The sequence below is a fragment of the Benincasa hispida genome, chromosome 3, assembly GCF_027475165.1.
Source record: "Benincasa hispida cultivar pf3 chromosome 3, pf3_genome.v1.1, whole genome shotgun sequence".
NCBI lineage: Eukaryota > Viridiplantae > Streptophyta > Magnoliopsida > Cucurbitales > Cucurbitaceae > Benincasa > Benincasa hispida.
This window is the reverse complement of record NC_143480.1, coordinates 18,436,358-18,447,900: the sequence shown is the minus strand read 5'-3', so window position 1 is coordinate 18,447,900 and position 11,543 is coordinate 18,436,358. Positions and strand designations below refer to the sequence as shown.

At 36.4% G+C, this 11,543-nt stretch overlaps 1 protein-coding gene and 1 long non-coding RNA gene across 2 annotated transcripts; both read right to left on the bottom strand.

Annotated features, from left to right (window-relative positions):
• Positions 1-6,471: 6,471 nt before the first annotated feature.
• On the bottom strand, positions 6,472-8,095 carry LOC120074426 (uncharacterized). Its single transcript, XR_016528652.1, has 2 exons — positions 7,424-8,095; positions 6,472-6,727 (listed from the first exon to the last, which is right to left on the bottom strand). It is a non-coding gene; the product is annotated as an uncharacterized LOC120074426 (long non-coding RNA).
• A 387-nt stretch (positions 8,096-8,482) lies between these two features.
• LOC150037084 (uncharacterized) lies at positions 8,483-8,926 on the bottom strand. The gene has a single exon (XM_090311872.1). It carries the CDS (start codon positions 8,924-8,926, stop codon positions 8,483-8,485), a length of 444 nt encoding a protein of 147 aa, XP_090167998.1.
• Positions 8,927-11,543: the final 2,617 nt, after the last annotated feature.

Sequence of the window (11,543 nt, the reverse complement as noted above, 5' to 3'; positions counted from 1 at the left end):
GCCGACTTCTTTGAGGATAGATTTTCTTTTAAATCGAGAAATAGTGGGGGCTCGGGATCCAATAGTCTAACTGTAGTTAGAAATCTTATCCGTATAGAGGAAGCCGACCCAGAACCTAGAAGAAGCAAAAGAACTAGAACCGCTAAGGATTTTGGGAATGACTTCCAGACGTATAATGTAGAAGAAGATCCTAAAATCCTAAAAGCCGCCCTTTGTCCCCTATAAATGCCAACTTGATGAGATGGATTCTTTTGAGTCAAATAAGACTTAGCACTTAATAGACCTACTCCCAGATTGTAAGGCAATAGGGTGCAAATGGATCTTAAGGAAGAAACTTAGACTTGATGGAACATTTGACAAGTTTAAAGCTAGTTTAGTGGCAAATGGATTTAGACAAAGATAAAACATAGACTTCTTTGACACCTTTTCCCCTGCCACTAGAATTATCTCAATTCTTGTTTTTCTCTCTCTCGCTGCCCTTTATGACCTCGTAGTACATCAGATGGATGTAAAGATCGATTTCTTAAATGGTGAACTTGAAGAAGAGGTCTACATGGAACAACTTTTGGGCTTTATAGTCTATGGTTAAGAAAATAAGGTTTGTAAGCTAGATAAATCTCTATATGGATTAAAACAAGCTCCTAAGCAATGGCACGAAAAGTTTGATAACCTAATCCTATCTAAAGGTTTCAAGATTAATGAAAGTGACAAATACATCTACTATAAGCTTGAAAATAATCTATGCATTATCCAGTGTCTGTATGTAGATTATTTATTAATCTTTGGGTCAAACATGCACGTCATTAATGATGTGAAATCTACATTGAGTGCAAACTTCAATATGAAAGACTTAGGAGAAGCAAGTGTAATCTTAGGCATAAAAGTGACTAGGTCTGGTGAAAGTGTTAATCAATCTGAGTATATGAGCATCATAAGCAGTTTTACAAGCAGACCTAGTATAGAGCACTGGAATACTATAGAAAAGGTTATGAGGTACTTGAAGAAAACCCAAAACCTAGGATTACATTATCAGAAGTTTCCCACTGTCCTGGAAGGATTCAACGATGCTGACTGAAACTCCCTCCCGGATGATTCAAAGACTACAAATGGCTATATCTTTAATATAACAAGCATAGCTATCTCTTGGAAGTCCAAGAAACAAACTATTTTAGCCCAATCTGTGATGAAGTCAGAAATGATAGCACTAGCGACAATTAGTGAAGAAACAGGTTGACTTAGAAGTCTACTATCAAAGATTCTCCTATGGAAAAAGTCAATACCAACTATATTGATCAATTGCTATAGTACTCCAGCACTCGCAAAAGTTCAGAATTGTTATTACAACGAAAAAAGACGACAAATATGTTGTAAGCACAATACCATTAGAGAGTTCCTCACCACTGGTGCAGTTAGAGTGAATCATATAAAGACTGATGAAAACTTGGCAGATCCTTTGACGAAAGGACTAGCCAGAGAGAAGGTTTTCAAAACCTTAAAAATGATGGGACTCTTGCCTATAGAAGGATGAATCACTGTGAGGAAAACTCAGGTACTCAACCTGTAGACTGGAGATCCCAAGAAACAGGTTCAACAGGTAATAACTGATCACAAGTGATACAAATTGAATCATGCTAAAATTAACATAGAGTCCCTTTCCTATGACCTAGAGTCTGAGCATGATATCCTGAAGCATAAGAAAGGTTGAACTTCGTTCTTAATGAGATCTATATTTGACTCCAAGTGGGGTACCTAGCTACTAGAGTACTCTTGATAGACTCACCTATGTGAATGTGGAATTGGGGGCCGCTTCCTATTAAGTTTTTAGGCAAACTCTCTAGAACGTTCATTAAATCGAGATACACACTCTAGGCCTTAAATCACAGGCTTTCGAACTACACCCTAATGATACTGCGTGTGAGATGTTGTTAGAGATAGAGTTCAAAACTAAGGGTTACTCTAGTAGATTCTGAATCATCTACACTACGTAAAGGTTCAAGTTGTAAGATACCTTTGCCTATGCATAGTGTTGTATAGACTGATATTGCTCGATTAAAAAAATGCTTTTTTTATGTTTTAAATTTTCAAGTGGGGGTTTGTTGGGTGAAAATTTAAGTTTTATAAGAAAAGGAAAAAAAAACTTTTGGTTTAGAATCCCACAATGATCATTCTTTAGAGGGGGTCTCCTTCTTGTACTCCCATCTTGGACTTTGAGTTTGGGCCCTAAGGGTACCCATATTTTAGAGGGAGAAAGGAGATAGACCAATGTGGGTACAGTGCACATCCCATGTGTGTCGCCGCCCGTCCGACCGGCGTGGCGCACGTGTGTAATTATTTTTAATAATAATAATAATAAAATTATTATTACTATTTTTTAATTTTAATTTTATATTATTTTAATAATTATTTTTTTCTTTTTAATCTTTCAACCGAAGCCGAACCAACACGTGTCGCTTGTGAGTCGGTCCAAGTCCTTTGCGTGCCTGCACATTGAGTGGATCTGCGCAAGCTGCCCAGTTGCACGTTCATCGGCTGCCTGTTCTCTACGTCAGCATCTGTTGACCCTTTGTGCTTATAAAAGGCATAGACCTTCAGCTTCTTCATCATCTCAGTTTCTGTTTCCAAACTTCATAGAATTCTGTCTCTCAAACTTCGTCAACCATGATAAATAAGCCTCTGGCCTTAATTCAACCAACCAATAACTTTGACGATTTAAATGGCATTTTCCCCTTTGAACTTATGTTTGATACTTCACATGATTAGATTAGAGAGTTAAATTAAAACTGAAAACTACATATAAGAGTAGGAATCATACATTAAAACGAATTAAAAATGACCAATTGAATGGTGAATGTCAAGTTGTATGTCATCTGAAGCACATAATTAGTGAGATGATTGACAAGGAACAGGAAATTGCAGTAGTTATGTTGTATGTTTGAAGAACAGATTGTTTATGTTGGGGGTTAGCATGGGTGAGATTGGACATGCTGTGTATTGTCTACCATTTGAGTAGACAAGGTAGGAGCACATAATCTGCCACATCATCCACATCTACCACCACAATCACTTCAACATTTAGGGCCTCTAAATCTACATATGTTTTTTTAGTTGAAAAGAATGGATTCAGTCTTGTAATGACAATATCCTTTAGTTGATAAATTTAAACATTCTATATGCATTTAAAATTACCACAAAATACAAATCTCAGAATAGTTTAATGGTTAATGTACCTCCACTTCTTATAAAGAGTTGTACGTTTGAATTGTCACTTTGTATTTGAGATGTAATATTTAATGAAGTAATACAAAATAAATAATAGCTCTTTTAACTGTAGTGATTGATCCAAAATTATATATTAAAAAGTTCATATCTATATCAAAATAATTTTAAATTTATCGTTATAAAATATTTTAAAAAACTAATGTTTATTACCAAACTATAGCAAACCGTTGGGGAGGCTATTAGTTTGTTGTAAAAGCACTAATTTTTTTTACAAAGTAATTAATAAAATTAGGCCATGATTGACTACTCGTAAGGCCAACCAGCCCAATAATGAGCCATGGAGTTTGATTTGGGATTGGTCTGGCTCAAGTTAGGAGTGTATATGGGTTGGGTTGAGTTGAGTTGAGGATGATTTTATGATCAATCCGAAAATTTGGATTGATTGGGTTGACAACCCAAATAATCCAAATAAAGTATCCAACCCAACCCAACTCGAATTGTCGGATTGGATTGGGTTATCGGGTAATAATTTTTTTAAAAAAATAAAAATATGTAAATTTATATATAACACATAACTAATAATTAAAATCTCATAAAATTCAAATGCTAAATACCAAATATTTATGATATTTATTATAAATTTTCAACAAAGACAAATATCATAACAATTTTTTAAAAAGTATTAAAAATTCACAAATTAATCAATATAAAGTAATCAAATTTTAAACAAATATAAATATTTATTATTAATATATATATAAAATTCGGATTGGGTTGGGTTGGGTCCAATATTTTTTTTTAGCAACGCTCGACCCAACCCAACTCAACAAAAATAGAAAAAGCTTAATCCAATTCAAGAACAAAACTGACCAAACCCTTATATTTTGGATTGGGTAGTCCGGATTATTCAGATTATCAGATTATTTGAACATCTCTAGTTCAAGCTAAGTCGACCTTGTCAAGCATAACTAGATTTATTTGTATTCTCAATATCCCAACTTTTACAATCATTTTGAAAAATTCTATAAACAATGCATGATAGTTAAATTTTGAAAAGAAAATACGTTTCATATATAAAATTACTAAAAATAAATTTCATAGAATAAGTTCATTAATTATGAACCAAAGTCTGTCTCTCTCTCTCTTTTTTTTTTTCCAAGTTCGAGGACACATGCCTCTAGCTCGTGCATAGATCTAAACCTATTTAAGTTGTTATATCAAGAAAACACTTATTTTTCCATCACACACTTGAATTAAAAACTGTTTAGTAGTCAAAGACTCAAAAGCACTTCTTCAAATTATTGGAAGAAAACATTTCCCAATAAACAACTATGAATAACAAGTTTCATTTAGAAAACATTACCCTAAAAATTCTGAGGGGGTCCCACAAAGAGATTCCCTAAATCTTTCATAACACACCCTTTTCTGACCAGGTGTTCAGTCCTCACTGTACTACTCTATTTCCCAGTCGTCTTGTCGGAAACCGGTGTTGCGCTCCTTCATACTGGCTACATGTCGGCTCCACTAATCTTGTTTGGGCCTCGGCCCATTTATGGGTATGGTAATTGGGCTCGACTCTTGTCTGTCCAAATGCTCCCCAACTTGGGCCTCTTTGTCAAATCCAATCATCATCTTTTCTTGTCTATTTTAATTTCACGCGCATCTTTTACCTACCTTTAATAATAAATTTAAAACATTTTTGTGAAATTTTGGGTATGTTTTCTCTCAGGTGTTTAATTTAAAAAATAAGTTCTTTTAGAAAAACTTAAAGTTTTTAACCATCATTCAAAATAACTTGTAAAGTATATTTTCAACAATTTTTGTCAAAAATATTTTAATAAAAATGAGTTTTTTGAAAAATATTTTTTTTCTTAACTTAATTCAAACGGGCCCCTTTATATTTTATGGTTTACTCTCGATGAGTTCAACTATGATATTAATTAGTTTTATGTATCTTTTTATTGTTATGCTAATCTTTTCTTAAGTTTTGTAGGTTTGTTACAAGATAATCATTAATTCATGTTATTTCAATTTGAGCATAACACCTTCTTAAAAGAGTTCTAAAACTTAAATCAATAATAACACATTATATAAATGTTACATATTCGCATATACAAACATTCCAAATTCAACCATCAATAAAGCATATTTTGTTAACAGCATATTTCTAAATTGAACAAGACTTACATAATTTAGGTAGCAAATTAGAGAAAGCTTCACAAACTAAGATTTTAAATTAAACTTTTTTAAAATCTATGTTAAAGAGGCTTTTGAAATAATATTTTATTTAACCTAAATAATAGCACACTGCCACATAATAAAATATGACACATGCAAAAAGCCATGAATTAGTGATGATATACTTTATAGTATAAAATTTACAAATACAGATAATTTTTTTTTATTGATGATAAAAAAAAATTTATAAAATGATATTAATCATTCCACATATATCAGAACTACACAATTGGGACTTTTGGGCATTCATTTGGGCGGCCCAATTAACGATGAAAGGCAAAATTGGGCTCGCATCCACTTGCCCATCAACTTCTACTTCTTTGGCCCTCTATTTTGAGGAATTTGATCTACGGACTGACAAGAGAAATAACAAATTTTAAAATTTTATTTAGAAAAATAGAAAAAATAAATTTAAAATTATAAAAATAGCAAAAAAAAATTTATATAATGGAAAATACTAATCAATAAATGACAAAATTACCCTAAAATAATAAAATTAAGTATAAATGAGAATGCAAAGATACACTGCTTAAAAAATAATTCAAATACCAAATACACTCTGTCTAAATATTCTAAAACCACAAATACACTCTACCTAAACATTCTAGAACCATAAATGCACAATATCTAAACATGCTAGAAGCAAAAATTAAAAATCATTATGTGTGATATTTAACTGGCTACCTATAGAATGCATGTATGAAAGGGAAGACGACGATCAGGCGATGGAGGTCTCTTATGAATGTCCTTCAAGGTGAGAAAGAGCAAAGTTGATTGTACCGGTCAAATAGTTAGCAAGTTAGTGTTTAAAGGAATTGCAACTTCATAACGATGCGACTATTAGAAATATGATTGTGTTTGACACCAAACCAGTTGTATAGAGTTTCATCATCTTCATTCCATGTGACCATTTTGTTCATAGAATCTTGAAAGCTAACTTTAAACACAATCAATCTCAAAATATTATTGTTGAAAATCATGTTTAAAGTAGAAACAAAAGCAGGAAACATGTGAAAAAAGTTGGCTAAGTGAAGAAGATGAATAAGATGAGATTTAGAGTTTTTTTTTGTAACAAGCACACTTCCTAAGACTACTAAGAAGGGAATTGTTACTGCATGCATAAATATTCACATTGAGGACAATAAAATAAAATAAAATAAAATATAACAAGATAAAACGTGAGAAAATATAAAGATTCAAATGCGGAAGCTATTCTAGTTCCTTTAGCTGACATTTCTTTTGTCAGTCGCACGAGTATCCTTGCCCTTACCTGAAAAAAAATAAAGATAAAGGTTAAGTATAAAATACTCAGTAAATGATCCCATTATCGGGATCAAGCTATGCATCCATGAACAGAGAATGATGACCCGTGGCTCAAATAACTACATCGATTTTAGATGATGAAAAGAAACCAAAAGACGTTCTGTCTTGTCTTGACACGCATGTCTAGCGGCCCGTAGACATACCGTCAAACATGAAAAATAACATGAACGTGAACATGTCGACTCACATATGTCTAACGGTCTGTAGGCACACCGTCAAACATGAAACTAGACCCGCGGTCCTCTAAAATAAAAGAGGCGAGATGGTTAACTGCCTTATTAGTCTATTTATGTATCACATACATAATTTCAATACTGATTAGAAATTCAAACATGCTCATAATACTCATAATTGTCATGCAACAAGTATATCACAATGATAAAATCATGCTTCTAAAGTCCATTAATTAACTTTATAAATCTAATCTAGGTTGATCTCAAAAGTCCGCACAAATAATACCTTAATAATCCTTGGATAAAACTCAAATCAATCCTTGGATAAAACTCAAATCAATCCTGTGACATTAACCGTTTAGTTTAGTAACTATGGCCTAGAAAGTGAATCCAAGATTAAATAAATCCGGTCTAAGTCCAAAGGATAACCAATCAACCTACACAAAACTTACTCAACTCCAAAAACTTACAGTTGAAAATAATGGTCTCTTCCTTGATAGCAAAGCCCCAAAATCTTCCAAAATCCTAATCCTCAAATTCCACACAATGAGTATTAACCAAAATTGCTTCTAACACAAAGTGACACCCCAAAAATCTTGAAAAACCCAATTCTTGCCCAAAATAAACCAACTCATACTCAAACTCTAAGATTTTGCAAGAATAGGCAGTGGCGGTCGACGAACTCAACGGTGGCTGAACGGAACGACGACGGAACTCAGTCCAGCGCCGACTGAAACGAGCGACTGCTTCGATCGGAGGTTAGGGTGACCGTGCGCGAACTGCTGGCGAGAGGCTATCGGCGGGGAACGACTTGACTCTAAACCGCGTGAAGGACATATCGCGTGGCTAGCGACTTCGGTTCACGGTGACTCGAAATCGGTTGGAATCGTCGAAGCTCACGGTGGCGGAATGGCAGCGGCGTTCGGCGAAGACTCTAGCGGCGAGGTGCAGCTAGAGGACGGCGACGGCAACTGGCAACGCACAACCGTGGAGATGCTCGACTGGGCTGGCGGTGATGGTGAAGCTAGGTGGCGGCTAGGGCCACAGTTCTTGAAGAAAAAGAAAAACGAAAACGAAAAATGAAGGGGGGCGCACGACCGAGGAGAGAGAGAAGAAAAAAATATTCTAATTCTTTTTTTTTTTCCTTTCCCATATGTAAATATAAATATACTTAAAACCCCTTTCCTTTTCCTTTTTAAATTCCAGATTCTCCATTCCTCTTCCAAAATATATTTTTCTTTTAAAACCTCCATCAAATAAATTGAATTATCTCCATAGATAATCGAATCTCCAAATGCAAGTCAAAATAAAACTTAATTAGTTCCAAATAATTATATTATATTTTAGCTTAGCCAAATATATAAATCTCATATTCCAATTTATCAAGTAGTCCAACATAAATTAAAATTTAATTACAAAATAAATTAAAGCTTAATTAAAAAATAAATCGGAGTGTTACATTCTACCTCCCTTAAGAAACTTTCGTCCTTGAAAGTTTTAATCCTGAAAAAGCTCGGGATAATGCGCCCTCACGTCGTCCTCGCGCTCCCACGTTGCTTCCTCGAACTGATGACCTTTACCAAAGCTATCTCCTTGTTGCGCAAAACTTTCACTTCCCTAGCCAAGATTTGAGTGGGCTCCTCTTCGTAGCTCAGGTTCTCATTCAAATGCAAAGGCTCATAATCCACAACATGAGATGAGTTTGTTATGTACTTCCTCAACATGGAAACATGAAAAACATTGTGAACCGTAGAAAGGGATGGGGGCAAGGCCAACCGGTAAGCTATAGAACCAACCCGTTCTAGGATCTTAAATGGCCTGATGAACCGAGGGTTCAACTTACCCTTCCTGCCAAATCTCAACACCCCCTTCATAGGTGCCACTTTCAGAAATACCTTTTCACCTACCTTAAACTCCAGATCTTTACGCCTAACATTAGCGTAACTCTTCTGCCTACTTTGACCCGTCAACATTCGGGCCCTAATCTTCTGTATTGCACCGTTTGTGGTTTGTACTAACTCAGGTCCTAGTAATTTTCATTCACCAACCTCATCCCAGCATAAGGGTGACCTACAACTCTTCCTATAAAAGGCCTCAAATGGCGTCATGACAATGGTTACCTGATAACTATTATTATAGGTAAACTATATCAAATGCAGGTGAGAGTCCTAACTTCCTGCAAACTCTAACGCACAAGCACGTAACATATCCTCCAGTCTAGTTTAAACGCTCAGTTTGACCGTCAATTTGTGGGTGAAAATCCGTACTGAAACCCAAACGAGTACCCAATGCTGCCTGAAGGCTCTTCCAAAAGCTGAAGGTAAATCGAGGGTCCCTATCAAACACGATGGACACTGGTACCTCGTGAAATCTTACCACTTCTTCCATATACAACTGTGCCCACCTATTCACTGAATATGTAGGCTTCCTTGGAATGAAATATGCCAACTTGGTGAGTCTGTCCACTATAACCCAAATTATTGTAAAACCCTTCGCAGTTCGCGGCAAACCCACAATGAAGTCCATCGAGACATTATCTCACTTCCATTCTGGTACGCTCAAAGGTTGCAACAAGCCTGCTGGCTTTTGTCTTGGGGCCTTTACTTGCTGACACACCAAGCACTTACTGACAAACTCTGCTATCTCCACTTTCATGTTATTCCACCAGTAACAACGTTTAGGTCCTGGTACATTTTGGTACTGCTAGGATGTATCGAAAATGAGGAGTTATGAGCCTCCCATAACAGATCGTTCTTGAGGTCACCGTCTATTAGTATACATAAGCGTCTCCGAAAAGTAAGACCATTATCTGCGGATAAGGAGAACTCACCACCCTGCCCTGCCTTCACCTGTTGTGCTACCTCAACCAAATAAGGATCACTGCATTGAGCATCAATGATTATCTAACTCAAATTTAGTTGTACCGATAATTGTGCTAACTGCGCAGAGATCTCCCCTACCACCACTGCTATCTCGATCTGCTTAAGATCCTTACATAACCGGATCTATCTGGTGATAAGGGCTGCTGAATGGGCTACCTTTCTACTTAGAGCATCTGCCACTACATTTTCCTTCCCTGGGTGGTACAGAATCTCACAATCATAGTTCTTCACTAGCTCCAACCACCTATGCTGCCTCATGTTTAAATCCTTCCGAGTGAAGAAGTATCTGTATCTTCTTGCCATACAAGTGGTGCCTCCATATTTTTAAAGCAAAAACCACGGCTGCCAATTCCAAATCATGTGTGGGATAGTTCAGTTCATGGTTCTTTAACTGACGAGAGGCATAAACAACTACCTTACCTTGCTACATCAATATGCACCCTAAACCTCTCTTGGAGGCGTCACTATAAATAACAAAACCTCCTGTTTCATCCGGTACAGTGAGAACTGAAGCAGTAACAAATCTTTGCTTGAGATCCTGAAAACTATCCTCACAAGCCTTACTCCAAATAAAGGAAGCTCATTTTCTGCTCAACTGGGTCAGAGGGGTGGCTATACGGGAAAAGTCATTCACCAAACGATGATAATAGCCCTCTAACCCCAAGAAACTGCGTACCTCTTCGACTGTGGTTGGAGAGGCCAACTCGTGACTGTCTCGATCTTTGCGGGGTCAACAGATACACCTTCCCTAGATACCACATGCCTTAGAAAGGACACATGTTTTAGCCAAAACTCGCACTTGGAAAACTTAGCATGTAACTTTTGCGCCCTTAAGGTCTCTAAAACCTTTCGTAAATGCTCCTTGTATTTCGCCTCTGTCTTGGAATAAACCAAAATGTCATCTATGAAGGCTATCATAAAGGTGTCAAGAAATTCCTTAAACACCCTATTCATCAGGTCTATGAATACTGCAGGAGCATTCAACCCAAATGATATCACGATGAACTCATAATGCCTATACCTCGAACGAAAAGTTGTCTTAGGAATATCACTGTCCTTTATCCTCAACTGATGATATCCTGACCGAAGATCAATCTTAGAAAATACTGTAGCACCCTGCAACTGGTCAAACAAGTCGTCAATCCTAGGAACCGGATACTTGTTTTTTATAGTCACCTTATTTAATTCCCTGTAGTCAATGCAAAGCCGTAATGACTCATCTTTCTTTTTCACAAAAAGTGCGCACCCCAAGGGGACACACTAGGGCGTATGAAACCCTTATCCAACAATTCTTGCAACTGAACCTTAAGCTCCTTCAGTTCTGCTGGAGCCATTCTGTACGAAGCTTTCGAGATAGAAGTCATGCTTAGCTCTAACTCGATAGCAATGTCTATCTACCGATGCGGTGGCAGACCTGGGAGATCCTCTGGAAAGACATATGGGTAGTCTCGTACCACTGACTCTGAAGTCAAGGAGACCTCAGGCTCTATAGTGTCAATGACACTAGCCAAGATACTTCAGATACCTTGGTTAAGCAACATCTGGGCTTTCATGTCAGAAATCACTTTGGGCAGGACCATGGTCCCCACCCCTTTAAATTTAAAGCTGGCTCCCGTGGGAGGGTTAAAAATCACCTCCTTGCAAGAGCAGTCTATACTAGCATGATTATCAGCAAGCCAATCCATGCCCAAAATCACATCAAAATCTC

Coding starts and splice junctions, on each gene's coding strand:
- LOC150037084 (XM_090311872.1), bottom strand. CDS start 8,926: ATGTTGACGGGTCAAAGTAGGCAGAAGAGTTACGCTAATGTTAGGCGT.